The 15,557-nt window shown below is 39.0% G+C and overlaps 1 protein-coding gene across 1 annotated transcript; it reads right to left on the bottom strand.

Moving 5' to 3' along the window:
- Positions 1 to 537: 537 nt before the first annotated feature.
- On the bottom strand, positions 538 to 2,403 carry htr1b (5-hydroxytryptamine (serotonin) receptor 1B). The gene has a single exon (XM_075447775.1). It carries the CDS (start codon positions 2,136 to 2,138, stop codon positions 1,005 to 1,007), a length of 1,134 nt encoding a protein of 377 aa, XP_075303890.1. The 5' UTR covers positions 2,139 to 2,403; the 3' UTR covers positions 538 to 1,004.
- Positions 2,404 to 15,557: the final 13,154 nt, after the last annotated feature.

Genomic DNA, 15,557 nt, shown 5'->3' with positions numbered 1-15,557 from the left:
TGCCAGACAAATACGTAAAAACCTTTATTGCACAAATCCTACAACAACATTCTTTTCTTTCATGTTATCCTGACAAATCCTTTGCTTTGTGTTGTTTTTTTGGCTCTTCAGGCAAGACTCGACAATGAAATAAATATCTGTGGCAATAATGCTGCAAACCATGAGACACAGGAATATATCATACTGTAGATATATATTTAATGTAGCAGCAAACAGACCCACACACGCACAGTAAAACAAGGGAGTGTTTGTTCAGCAAAATTGAACTCATAGTTGCTATGCTGGGTAAATATCAGCTGCACTTTGTTTGACTTTGACATTGTGAGAATATTTTACAGAAAGTAGAGCCTTTCTAAACAAGGATAAGCACGTGGTAGCCGCAATCAGTCCGTGATCAAAATCATACACATATGCTTAAACCATGAGTTTTAGAAACAAAACAATCTTATTTGCTTTTTGGCAAAAATGTACTCATGATAAAAAATAAAAAAAATTCATGTAAGATGTTCACGATCTGTGTGATTACACGCTTCAATTGGTCAGCCATCACATGGGAATAACAAGCTGTGCTCTTGTTTACGCAAGGTACAATCCACATCGGCACCCATAGCCTACTAAACAACTCAACACATGTGTGACGATGACGGATTGGAAGTAATTCAGTGAGGTGTGGAAATCCGAGGTTCACCGCCACAACCAACATGTAAAAATTTTAATGTATACAAGCAATTTTTTATATGAACATATTTTTTAAAATACTTTTCAGTTATTTTTTTTTATTCTTATAAATAAATTTAGATCTATGGATATTATATTAGAACATTTCATGTTTTACCCTGATCTTCATTTTTGCCCAAATGATGGAGGTTTTTGCAATTGTGCACATATTACAATGTCTAAGTTATAAAGACATTACTAAATGCGTGCATTGTCATTCATTAGAGCTTGAGATAGAACAACAAAAAAAAAAAAGAATAAATCTTATTGGCAACTGAAGTAACAGTTCACGATCTACAACATCTGAAGCGCACAAGTTTTTGAAAAGCTTTCTTGAAGTCCTCGTTGGACATGGTGTATATGATCGGGTTGATGAGAGAATTTAAATATCCCAACCAGGTGAAAAAGTCGAACAACTCAGGGTTAAAACAGGTGTCACATGTGGCCACCACCAATGTGTAAATGAAAAACGGAAGCCAGCAAACAATATAGGCGCCGAGGATTATCCCCAAAGTCTTTGTCGCTTTTCTTTCTCGAGCTGCCGAAATACGCTTTTTCTCCAAAAACGCATCAGACACCGTCACTTTCACCTGGTTCACACTCGTTGAAGACCCGGTGTCGCTGGATGGGGTGTCGTGTCTCCCGCATTGTAGAGAGGTCGTGGACGCCGCGGACTGAGGGGAGTTGGTGACCAAGTGCGCAGAGGTGAGTCTTTTCCCAACCTTCTTCGGGGACTGCTTCAGGATCCGTTTCCGAGCCTCCACATATATCCGCCCGTACAGAACAATGAGGAGCAGGGTAGGGATGTAGAAAGCCCCGAAAGTGGAGTAGATAGTGTAAAAGATGTGATCCGTGTTGACGCTGCAGCTGGTCAGCTCCTCCGCTTTCACTTGCCTCCAGAAGAGAGGCGGCAGGGAGATGGAGATGGCGATGACCCAGGCTGTGGCCACCATCCCTGCCGCACGCGCCGGCGTACGCTTTTTTGAGTACTCCACTGCGTCCGTGATGGCCCAGTACCTATCCAAAGCGATTACGCATAGGTGTAGGATGGACGCAGTGCAACACGTTATGTCCGAAGAGAGCCAGATGTCACAAACTATTTGCCCGAGCGTCCAGGTGTGGATCACCGTGTACAAGATGCAGATGGGCATCACCAGAATAGACACCAGCAGGTCGGTGACGGCCAGAGAGGCGATCAGAAAGTTCGCGGGAGTTTGAAGTTTCTTCGACTGGGAGATTGTTGCAATGACGAAGGCGTTGGACAAAGTAGTGGCCAGTGTGATAACCGAGAGAATTACAGCCAGACTGATCTGATAGACGAGACTCTCTGCGCTCTCATCAACAGTGGCTAAATCTGAAATATAACTGTCGTTTGTGGCGTTCACGGGCTGACTTGCCTCGACTTGACTGAAGAGCTCCATAACTTTTTGTCACTTTGATTTCGCCCACCGATATCTATCAATTAAGGAGCCCTTTCTTTTGGTGAACATCGCCTTACCTGTGCCATCTGGTCAGAGAAATGGCACAACCAGCCTGAGACATGAAATAATACTCCCTTCTTCCTCATTTTTATCTCTTACATCAGGATTTCATTTCAAGAAACCAAAATAGACGCAAATATCCATTCATCGCAGGAAGTCGATTTTTTCTGCTTTTTATCCATAAAAGAAAAACTTCCTAACCGTTATTGCAAAAATACCCAACAAAATAGACAGAGCAGGTATCTGCGTAAATGTTGAGCGGTGCGTCCTTCAGTCTCAAAATTTGAGAGAATGTCACCGATAATCCGCATGTAGGGCACACATTCTTCAAACCTGTGACTCCTGAGGCCCCTTGTGAATGAATGGTGAGCCAACCCAAAGTGTCAGTTTTCAAAAACTCTGACATCAAACAAGCCCACCGACCACAGCCACGTCCCTCTCTCTCTCCCCCCTCTGCAGGGTCATAGTGCCCATTTGTTTCTCCTTTCTAACATAATCTACCCATAAAAGTAACATTTCCCTTTTCACAGAGTGTGAGAAGTACTAGATAATTTTACTATATTGTACTATATTGGGGCGGCTGTAGCTCAGGAGGAAGAGCAGTCACCCACCAATCGGAAGGTCGGTGGTTCGACTCCGGCTTCCATGGGCTACATATCGACGTGTCCTTGGGCAAGACACGTCGATATGCCTACCGATAAATCCGTTGGTGTATGAATGTTTGTGTGAATGATTATAAAGCACGTAGTGTGTATAGATGTAGACGTGCTGTATGAGTGTGTGCGAATGGGTGAATGTGGCATGTAGTGTTAGAAGCGCTTTGAGTGGTCAGTTAGACTAGAAAAGCGCTATACAAATACAGTCCATTTACTTTGTAAACGGTTCAAAAGTTGTAATTAATAGCTGTGTTATTATTGCCAAGTGTTTGCAAACCACTGCCACGAGTAACCTTTTAATGTCATGGTTTGTGAAAAGTTGTAAAGTTTTTGTCATTAACAACAGACCTTCATACAGAATCAGAAGTTTCAACAAGCCATCAGATCTGCTGTGATATGCGCTTGGAACATTGATAATTGATGAAAACCAAGTCACATGTTTTGGTGTGTTATACTCATTTGTCTCCTAACTTAAGATTTTAACACAACAAATTCATATAGCTGCAATGTTTTAAGTGTGTATCAAAGCACATTTGAAACTTTCCATATTCGTCTCATCCACTAGGTTCTCTGCTCTGAACAAGGAATTGTAGTTTTTCTTAATGAAAAGGTAGTTTATTGTAGGATTTTTTTTTCCTACTCAACTATTAGCTGTCCCAGGTCAAACTATTCATGGCCAAACCTGCAGGTAGCTAAAGTCCAGTGTGCAGACAGACTTATGCTTTTTAGTATAATTCACTCCAGCTGTAGCGTGTTCCAGTTTTTCAAATGCAGTAAAATGCAAGCTTTGATAAGTGTAGCTTAACACTGTTGCCACATGTTTGAGGGGTGAAAACATCTGTAATGTTCACTTCCTCCACAGCAGCTGTCTCTTCTGGAACTCATAGTTGCCCTACTGTAAAAACTCAGAGATCCTTCCTATAATGTTGTTTGACACTTACAATTAAAGTATGAAAACAAGTGCTTTTACTTAGCAGAACATTATGCTACAATATTGCCGCTGTTCATTGGGGGTGGTCATGATGTTCTTGCTCATAAGGGATGCAAAATTGCAGATTTTGGCGCCTAGCAATATTTCTTCAAGGGGATCTAGTGTTTTGCTTAGAAAATGCCAGAATTTTTATTCTATATCACACCATCCTGTAAATTCCTGAAACTGATTCATCAGACCTGACATAATATGGTCATGTAGCTTTTGTTTTTGCAGCAAGGAAATATTTAGGATGAAGAGTTCACACTCACCAAATCCTGCGACTTTTGGCACGTCTGATGTGTGAGAGAAGGTGTGTGTCATTAAAGGGATAGTTCGCCTCTTTTGACACGAAGCTGTATGACATCCCATACTAGCAATATTATTTATGAACATTTTCCTCCTCCCGCTGCGTACTGTGAGCAGAGTTCCAGCTTCGTTTTGGCGTTTTGATGAAGGTAGTCCGGCTAGTTGGCTGAGGCCACAAAAATAAAGCGTTTTGCTTCTTAAAACAATATGCGTTCAAAAGAGTAATACATTTGCATCACAAATTCGTTCATCCAGAAAAAGTCAGACCTCACAATCGCTTGAGGCTATTTCTCTCCCCCTACGTATCACTACGGGCTGTGTAAACTGTGCAGACCGAAGTGCAAACCAAGCAGTCCCCTGCTTCCGAGCAGTAAACACCGTAACAGGCGCGTCTATCGGCAGGTGGCAATCACGGAGTGATACAAGGGAGAGAAAATAGCACCAAGCGATTACTCTTACAGTACCCAGCGGGGGGTAAGAAAATGTTCTTAAATAATATTGCTATTATGGGATGTCATACAGCTTCATGTCAAAAGAGGTGAATTATCCCTTTAACATTTGCACTGGGTCACTGTCAGTTAAACACAAGGCTGAACATCTTTCCAACGTTCAGTGCATCATATCAGGGCTCAGGTTCCCTCACTGTTCTCACTCAGGCTGCAACAAGCCTGAGTAATTTTGTTGAACAATTAGCATCATATAAATACACACATCCTTGTTTTACTGTCTTTGTGGGGTCCTGCTGATGACTAGGTAATTACTTGCTGATCTGTAATAACTGGAGTTATAAAAAGTAATCACTCAGAACTAGGAGAGTGTCTCCCAGAGATGTGCTATTGGCCAGAGTATTATTGGTTGAATGTTGTTCCACAATTTTATTTTCATTCTTTTTCAGCCAAAGACAGATGGCTTTTGATAACAACGCTAAATTGATGTGCATTTCAGCTTATAAAATTAAATTTTTCCGCTTACAATTATAATTTCTGTATCTGCTTTTATCCATATAAACCAATATTTACAAGGTTAAAAGAGCATTTTGCGCATCTAAATGAGCATAGAATGTCACCTAAGTGATATTTTCTGAGAAGACTAAACATTTAACAGTCCAGTAATGTCTGTTTTATTGACCAATAACCCATAAGGTGAACGCAAATACCTAATATACCTTTGAAAATGGCATAGTGACCAGCTTTTTTTTTTTTTTCTCCGATCCTAGCTGCTTCTTGTGTTAATTAAATGACTACATGTGTTGCAGGAAGCCTTTTATGAATTTTTGGTCAAATTTCATAAGACAGTATATGCTGCCACTACTGACCACAAGTTACTAGCTTTTAGAGAAAACAGATTTGGGTTCCTGTTCAACACTTCCCCCAACAGGCAGCGACAAATGGCAGTCATTCTTCTGTGTAAGAATTCAGCAGAGAGAAACCTCAGGCTGGCAGGGCTCAGTGAAACAAACCTTCCTGTGCGTTCATGATTGTGCCCATTGACTGAGCACCACTGCCTGCCGCTATTCATGCACAGGCAGTGGTGCTGCAAAGCCAGCATCCCCACCATTTGTACAAAAGTGCATGATTATTTCTGTTACATATGACTGACCTGAGAGCAACATACAGCAGCACTGGTTGAAAACGACAACAAAATTAAGTTTTGAAAAAAAATTGGGGTTTTTCTTTTTTTGTCCCATTTTGTGAGTTGTTGCATTTTCAGTTTTGTAAGATGTCGCAATCTGAAAGCTTTCTACAATCTGCAAAGAACTGTCAAGGGATTGTGGATCCATTTTAGAATAATGTTCCACAGTGTATGATTACATTAAACTAATATACAAACATCATCGGTACATGTTATCATCATCAAAAGATTCATACAAATTGGAGACATCTCTGTGCAAGGGACACAGACAAAGAATCAATATTGGGGTTCTGTGATCTTTATGCCCGGCATTAAAACTGATGTAAATCTGTAATGGAAATCACTGCATGGGCACTTCATGGGAAACCACATATTGAATCTATTACAACAGAATGGATTCGTAGAAGAGCATTGGTGTTTCACTGGTCTGCCTGCAGTCCAGACCTTTCAACTGAAAACATTTGGGGCATCATGTAACACCAAGTACAAACCCACCACTGTCGAGCAGCTAGAATCCAATATCAGACAAAAATGATGTTCCAGTAGCTGTAGCTTGTCCCCTCAGTTCCCAGATGTTTAGACTGTTGGTAAAGACAGAGGGGATGCTGGACAGTGGTCAACATGGCCCTGTCCCAACTTTTGAGATGTGCTGCTGCCATCGGTTTCAAGATGGGCAAATATTTATTTACGGTACGGTTGTGCGTTTGCTTCTAAATTCATAGTTTCCAAAATATGTTTTCTCTTTGTTGTTTTGTTAATGTGTTGTTTTTTTTCTAACCATCGTGTTTGGGTTTTTTTAATGCGTTTTTGGTTTCATTGCAGCATTTTCTGAAATATCTTTAGTGCAATTACCTGCTGTGTTGAGGGAATGGTTAAAAAAAAAAAAAAAAAAAAAAAAAAATGAATAAATAAAAAGAAAAATCAGAAAAATTAAGAAAATAGGGTCATATTCCATGAACATACACAAAACAGAATAAGAGTGCTAGGCTATTTGAGTTGTTAAGGTACGCTTGTTTTGTTTCCTGGTTATGGTTTTCTGCATGAAAAGCTTACGTGAGACCCAGTTCGGCAGCAGAAGTAGCAGCAGGAGTTGATTTCTGTGACTCGGTTATATTATCTCCGATCATCTTAACACATATGAGAGGAGATAACACGATCACAGCACAGTTAAACAGCTACCTCCAATCTCACACTGACCTGGGAAAGTCCTATTTTTAGTCAGGCGATAAGGTATCCATCCGGTGATCCTTAAAGCAGATATAGAGCACCAAATGTGGGTAGAGGAATGTACGGTCTTTTTCCTTTTATGTAAACATTGCTTTTGCTGGCTGACTTTTAAATTATGAATTATGCTTGTTCAAAATTATGGATGTATTGAATGTGGCCTGAGCTTCTTTTTGTTTCACTGTGTCTTAGATACTGTGACGAGCTGTATCCTCAGTAGCTGAGGTCAAGTTCGTGCCAACAAACATTCACAGGAGAATTTTGTCGTGGATCACCAGCTTACAGCTGGAGGATTTGCCCTGACGTTTGTGTTCCACATTGAACCTGGACAGTAGAGATGAAAAGATTCTGTCACTTTTTGCTCTGTGTTGAGCTACTGCTACCTCTGTGTTCACCAACGATGTCTGTCTGCCATTTGGTGTTCTGCAAGTAGTCCATATTACGGGCTTTCATTTCAGAGGGTTATTGCCTAAAACAGCTACCTGTTTTTTGAAAGTTGTGATTCAGCACATGAGAGCTGTAAAATAAAGGAGCTAAAAAGGTACTAAAATGCAATAGAGCTGAGAACCACACAGTCTGATAATGACCCTAACATATAGTCACTTGTAGCTTCATTAACATTTAGATGAGAAGTGTCACTTTAAGTATCACCTTACGCTCAGCATTGAAAGAGAACATGATCAACAGCATCCTGGCTTTAGCTCTGCTTTCTCTATGCTACAGACACTGAGTAACCCTGCTGCATTGTTATATTTTCTTGGACTGAAGTCAATCCAAAGCATTTTCAATTCATATTGTGGAGTAAGCTTCATGTTATTTTTCTATTTCTATCCTTGATAACTGACAGCTGTAGCAGCTGAGACCAAATAGGGCAAACCCAAATCAGGACAGATCCCATGTTGTTGTGAGAGTCAGCCCTCCCTCTCTCTACTTACCCAAAACCACTGCTGTAGGGAATGGTTACTTCTTATCCATGTGTTTATGAGATGAGACATGGGAGAAATGACCAATCTGAGCAGCTAGGTCAGCCTCGTTTGGAATCTGGGGCCTGAAAGTACACCCAAAACTGCACAATAAATATGTGGACTCATGAGCAGTGCTTAAACAGAACCTGTGACATGTTCGTCATAGTAAGACCTGACAGGCACCTGAAGGCGTCATACCAAAACCTCATTTTTTCGCTTCAAGACTGTACCATTAGATCTTAGTCGTGGTTAAGAGATCACTTCCAACAAATTGGAAGATTCACTCACTTTCAGCTGATTGAAACAGTCTTGTGTTTTCTTATCACATAACCATGAATATCAATATTAAGTTTGAACAAAAAAAATATTAAAAATGGCATAACCTTTTCCTCTGATTAACATGCTTAATATTCCATATTTTGGAATATGATGGAAAAAATCTCTAAAGAAACTTTGCCTACAAAACCACAACATCATTTTCATATTGATGTTTCAAAAGAAGAAAAAGGCTCACCTCTGTCTCTGGCATTACTTTGACTATGAATAATGTTGCAGCAGTTATGAAGTCCTCCGTGTCTGTCATATTTTTATCAGCAGGAATTGTTTTGCTCCAACATGGGCTATGCAGTGCCGGTGATTGTTTGCTGCATGGAATTCATTGCCTTAATTGGCTTAACTGGCTGCACCTGTGAAGGTGTGAAAGTAAGGTATGACCCGTGACTCTGGCAGTTTACCATTCTTGTCTCTGCTGGGTCATCATACTAGTTTTTGTTTGCTTTGGTGGGATTTTTTTATTTTGTTTCCATGTTTTCCTATAAAACTCATCAATCGCCATTTCATGCTGTGGCCCCACAAGCCAGGTCCTAACATTACCAGTTACTTGCTAAATTAAGATTTCGCTTCTAAAATAGTCATTTTAAGGCGAACACTAATAACTACATTTGGCCTGTAACATCTGTTTTCATGCATTTCTTTCATGTTACAACTGTCACCAAAACATGTTGAGCGATGGTGACAGTTTCAAAACTACTTAAAAGTTTAATGTTGCATGCATGTCCTTCAATTTCTTCTTGTTATTGTATGATCAATACATGCACCTTTACAAATGTAGAAGGGTGAACTTGTGCCATAACATGTTATGGCAAGGGTTTTTGTATATTTTCAATCAGACTACTAATTGAACTCATCATTTGATGGAAGCATGGCATTGTTATCCCCATAAGGGTAGAAATGTTTAATCATGAAATAATAAAGGTGATTATTCAGGAATTTGTAGAACTTTAATTTGTAGAACTTTAAAAAGAACCACTGGGTCATTTCACTGCAGGGATCAGTTTTTCAGATTTTGCTCTTATTTGTCCAGTTTCTATGTTCAATATGATAAGAATGGGTCATACAGTAGAAAAAAAGACTTTGCTTACACATGAATAATGTTGGTATATTGATGAACTAATACAATTTAAACGAAAAACCCTAAACAATCTGAAACAGGTCATTTGGTTCATGAATTACTTTTGGGGTTTTTATTGTTGGCACATTTTTGCACAACTTTCTTATTTAGTTACGTAGTGTTACCGACACTGCTTAGAAATCAAATGACTTCTTCCAATGCTGTGTATAACCTAAAGGCTTCTTTCAGGTACAATGAGATCATCAAATATAGGACATATGTTGACATGTTACAAGAGCTGTCCCTCTGCAGTGTGCCCAAGGCTGGTCTAGTGGGACATGATGCTTTCTGCTCCGCCAATCAGCTCTCAAAGGCCTCCAGCTAAAAATGTTTGGAGAGAGATAACTGCATCTATTCACAACTGGGGGCTTTCTGAGCTCAAACTCTCCAAATCTGATGATTGTATGAAGAAGCTGTTGCCGTCATGTAGGGGATCGTGCCACTTTTTGGAGGGCTGTGCCCTGATTGAGCACATCCTGTACGTTGACTCACATGTAAAATATTGGAGCCTACAGCTGAGAAAAGAGAGGGGATAAAGTGTTTACTAAAATACACTGTCTAAAGCAGTATTTCATTCCCTTGAGTAAGCCATGTGACGAGCATTAGCTAAGTGGTGTTGATAACTGGCAAATGTTACTCTGGTCAGACTCATTTTGGCTTGACTGGAAGTCCAGTTAGAAAGCGGCCGTACGGGAAACTCATTTCAGCCAGTTATGAGTCTTAAAAGTTGGAGCCTGTCCATGCTTTAAAGAGCAAAAAGCAAGTGCAGAATTGATTTAATAACCCATGGCATAAATGCCAGATTGATACCACTATGTCAGTCATAGGGATTCTGTTACATTACATTAATCCTTAGTTTCAAACAATAAGGTCTGCATCACAAATAGCCTCATTTGAATAGGACCTTGGTATAGATTGCAGTTACTATATAACTGACCTATAGTACCTGATAATGTATGTACCTAATATGAAATTAATTAAACTTATTACGTCTTAAAGGTGTTATATGTCTGACTTTGTGTGGGATTGTTTGCGTAAATGCTCAGGTTTCTCTGCTAAACTAAATCCTCCGGAGGCAGATAAGAGCTAACAACATGTCACATAGGGTGGTGATGTGTGGCGTGAAAATAGGAAATGGATGCAGATATCCAAAAGAAAACTCGATTTATTGATTATTGATTAATTAACCTAAAACATGGCAAAACTAAAAACTAAACAGGAACTAAAAACATGACAAAAACTCAGACGTGACACGGCACTTGTTATAAGCACTTGTCTAATAGTCATTTCTCATGGAGTGTGAATAGCAGCAGGATGGCCACAAGCAAGCTGAAATTCCATCAGCTTATCAGCAATATCTGAAAATCAAATCAAGCCTGTGGGCTGGGGAACTTTAAACCACCGTATGCTTGTAATGCAGAAACTTGAAGATTGATAAATAACATTCCCCCAATATTATGTTTGAAATGCACTGAAAAGGGAAGGAATTTAATTTCAATGTGTTCCATTGTAATATGGTTGAAATACATTTTTATTCATTGCCAATCAGTCATCACTAACATTAGTTATGGCAGCTATGTTACCTGGAAAGATTAACTGCGCAACACAATTCACTCCGTGATCAATAATGGTGCTCTGGGGCATTGAAATAGCAACAAAGTGGTTGATTAATCAAAGGTACTCAGAAAGCTTAACTGAAGTCTGAGTGTTATGTTGCTCCACATGTTTAATTCGCATAGCAGTGACTGTCGCCTGTTGCATAGCTCTTATAATAATAAATACCATCATTACTGTTTGTGAAATGTTTCATTAAACGCTCACTAAATGTCATAATAAGGGTGTACCTGATTTCTGTTAGTTTTGTTTGGGCAGGCTCAGAATAGAAGTAAGATAAAAGAATAAATGCACATGGTAGTATAAGAATATAACCAAAGACTGAGAGGACATTATCTATGCTTTTGGGTACTACTGTTGTGAATTTTACAGTTTAGCTTTAGATTAGTTTAGTTTTAAAACCAGATGTATCAAAAGGTTAGTCTTGTCAGCTTTGCCTTAAAGCATGCAATACTTTACTGTCCATTGGTACCATGCATCATTTACAAAATGAACATGCTCTCTTGGGGAAAAAATAGCAAATGAGTGAATGAAGGAAAACTAGGAAAACGTCAGTGAACTAATATATTAGGTGAAAAGTTACAGGACAGGACACGTCTCACAACTTTAGCACAATGAAAGTGGTTTTTGTAACCAGGGGAGTTCAAATTGAAATAAATGAGCGAATAAAGTCAGATGTAAAAAAAATAAAAATAAAATTCAATGTGTTGTTGGAATTTTAGAATGTGTCAACATTTGAGAGATGTGGTCTTTCTCTCTGTTTCCCTAACTTGCTCTTTAGGACACTCACACACATGCATGTCATGATTTAGTCTAAAAATGCAAGGTTGCGGTTTGAAGTTCAATTCAGTTGCTGTTTCGTTCCAGGAACACTGAAAAAGAGTACATGAACAGATCATTTCTTGGGTTAATGTGTGTCTGCTCATTTCCCATGAAGACTTACTTCCATCCCACTTTATCAGAGCTTCCTTGTCATATAGAATTATGAGCAAAGGTCTGTAAAGTGCTTTTAGCCATCTCAAGAAGCAGTAGAAAGAAGAAAAAGAGGGCGAGGGTATCGGGTGTTATATATGAGGAATGTTTACACTTCACAAGTACAATACCATCTGTCTATCTGTGTCAACACGTGTCAGACTGCATCAGATGCAGCCTCTGGCTCTTTTAGCGAAAACTGCGAGAGGCTACACATCAATCATTTGGTGAGCTGCTGGGTTTTCAGTGGTGGTGCAGACCACACAGCTCAGAGTGCTAGTAGTTCAAGGCTTTGGGTGAAACAGTATGAGGGACAACCAAATGACCTGCACTATAGTTTTTAGATGTACTATATAGATATTTGGACCATTTGTGATACCCATGAGCGAAGTTTTGATGAGCAGGTCATGTTCTGTTTTATCATCAGCTTCTAAATGCATGAATGCAGCAATGCAGATGTGAATGTATGTACACATCACAAATTATTGACAGTCTCTGGTGGTATATCAGCAATCATGCATGTAAAATTATTCAAATATAACTCTGTTCATACATGACAGCATTTAATCCCTCTCAGCTGCTGTCAAGTTTCCGCACAGATATTTTTTTGTGACTAAATCCAAACAGAAACATTTGTGCTGTGATTTACTTGTTTTATCATATGAGGCTGTGTTTTTGATTTACTTAAGTCTCCTACTGATTCTACTACTTGATCACTGTGCACTGGGTTCCAGGTTAAATTTCCAGCTGGGGCCCTTTCTGTGTGGAGTTTGCATGTTCTCCCCGTCTATGCGAGGGTTCTCTCCGGGTACTCCAGCTGTTTGCTCGTTTGTCTCGTTTGTCTCTGTGATGGACTGGCAACCAGTCCAGGGTGTACCCTGCCTCTCGCCCAATGATGACCCCCCGCAACCCTACAGTTGGATTAAGCGGGTATAGAAAATGGATGGATGGGTGGATATATTCATCTGCTGCTCCTTGAACGCTTGTGTTCACAGTACGCCTGTCCACTAAGGGGTGCTGATGGGTGACAGACATGTATTCAACATTCACCTCTGCTGGGTGCAAGGATTCAGTTATTCAAACCAAAGAGGAGACTAAAGTCCAATACTCACCAAATGCATCTTACAATGAATCTCATATTTCTTTTACAACCATAAACACAGCCCCCTAGTATTTTGTGTAGATAATCTATACAAAAAGTAACAGCCTGATTTTCAACATTATTGAAGAAGTTGTGAGGTGTAAAAAAAAAAAAAAAATCTGACTTCTTACTAAATCAGTCCTATGGCTTAAAGCAATACTATGTAACATTTCTACCTTAAAATAACAGCTTGAAAAAAAATGTGCGGCTAGAATGAGTTTTAATATTACGATTGGCCTGTCTCCTATGCCCTTCGGGGGTCTGAGTTGGAAAAACTGCGCCATGTAACTTTGCTGGACCGGCCTGGGAGCGGCCCGGGAGCTGAGCGGAAGTACTTCGACTTGCTTTCTGGCACACCTACCACAAAAACAAATAGACCCCTCTCACGCTCCCAGGTACATTTGATTACTCTTACCTTCTCGGTCGACATAGCTTGCACCTTCTGACTCCTCGCCGGTTCGTCAACAAACGTGAAACGTGAAAGCGAAAGGGTGTTGTATTTACGACAGTGTAACCGTACATTACCTCCAAGCCTGTAGGGGGAGCTCCAGAGTGGGCTTTTTGAGAAGTTACATTGTATCGCTTTAACTGAAATCTTGTGGTCCAAATTTAGACTTACCTCTGGTATCAACTATCAGGTAATATAAGTCTAATCTAAGGCTTTTATTTTGGATGAATGATCTTTCTAAAAAGGAATAGATCAACAATGTGCAAAAAACACAAACTTTTTGCTTTAGGGTGGACAAGCTGAGAAATTAGTTTACCTGCTACCAACCATTTTTGGTGACATAGCCGTTTTAATGGTGATTATCGTCTTGAAAATATTTACTCAGTTATTAATACAGTAATTACAGTACTTTAAAATCTTTTCCATTTTTCCAAATCGTTTTTACATGGTGTTTCCATATTTCTACAGTTTATTATTTTATTTTATCTGAAAAGGAAAGACAAAAATTACAACATTTTTAAAAGTTTAGCTTTTGAAAATATTTTGTATCACATCTTTTTTTTTAATACAGAAAAAATGAAAAGGCTTATCCTGTGTTTAAGACTACGCTGAAGTTGGCATCCGATTCAGCATAAAGGGCCATTTCACTTCATTTTTTGCATTTTGATCGGCCAAAAAAGGGTCCTGTATGGAAACTACATTACATAGACAGCTCAAATCTGGATGGAATTATTCTAAAGAGGCTGTTGATTCATTAAAACCTTGTTTGTGATTTGTGAAACCTTTTTCTGATTTGTGAAAATGCAGAACAGGGCCATTTTACTGCATTTTTGTTATTCTGCTCAAATTAGGTAGAAAGAGGTGAAGAGAAGCAGGGTGTGAAATAATAAAACATGTTAGGCTAACGAGAAAGGAAAAGTTTGTAATTGTCACACACTGCTCGGGTTTGGCTTTTGTTTTGTACATTAAGGTTTATTTTGTATAATAGTTTTCTGTGTTTTTTATCTTATATTTTTGTGTATTACCTGTGTCCCTTTAGTTCCCTTCCTAGATTGCTCCCTTATTATCCTGTTTTGATTTAAATCATTTCTGTTTTGAGTTTTACTTTCAGTCTTTTTATTGTGGAGTATTTTGGTCATCCTTAGATTCTGTGCATTTCTAGTTTTCTCCCAGTTCCCTGTTATCTAGTTTTTCCTCCTTGTCCCTTCTCTCTTTAGATTATGTGTATATCCTAGTTTCCTCCTAGCTCCCTTGTTTTCTAGTCAGCTTTGGGTCCTAACCCCAATACCTACACCATGACAGTAATTTACCCTTATGAAAACGTGAAGTAATTGTTTTTTTTTGTTTGTTTTTTTGCAAAGAGTCTTACAAATTAAATATTTGTATTTCATGCAGTCATCGATGAAGGCCCTACAAGAGAAAAAGGGACTGAACAGGGCAGAGGCAGTGAAAAAAGTTGAGGAAGGACACATGGAGGAGAGGTAAGATAATTAAAGGGATAAAAGCAACATGAAATAATATATATGAATATAGAAAATTATTTTAAGTTATTCATAACAACATTTCTTTTTTACAGCGAAAGGCAAGCACTACTAATGCAGATTCAAGGAGAAATTGAGAGGCGTACAAACACCTAAAATTAAAAAAAGTAGTGAAATAAAGCTATTCCAAGTTTCAAGTTTGACATTTGTTATTTTTAAGCAAAGACATGTCATACCAATAAGCAATGGCCTATTTTGATTTTTTTGTTTCATTCTGCTAAAAATCTTTAGCCAGGTATATAGATATAATCCACTCCAGGATTGAAGACTAGGTGTAATTTTCAGGAGCAGTTGTCATGTGACCGAGACCTAAAAAAAGGGTTAAAATGTAACTTTAATGAGTTTTCACAAATCAGAAAATGGGTTCACAAATCCAAATCATGGTTTTAATCATTCATCTTGAAGAGGAGAATAATGTAGTCCAGGTTTGAAGGGTG

This window comes from Odontesthes bonariensis, chromosome 17 (genome assembly GCF_027942865.1).
Source record: "Odontesthes bonariensis isolate fOdoBon6 chromosome 17, fOdoBon6.hap1, whole genome shotgun sequence".
In the NCBI taxonomy this organism is placed as follows: Eukaryota; Metazoa; Chordata; class Actinopteri; order Atheriniformes; family Atherinopsidae; genus Odontesthes; species Odontesthes bonariensis.
Note: the sequence above shows the minus strand (reverse complement) of the source record. Positions and strands in the feature narration are given on the sequence as shown.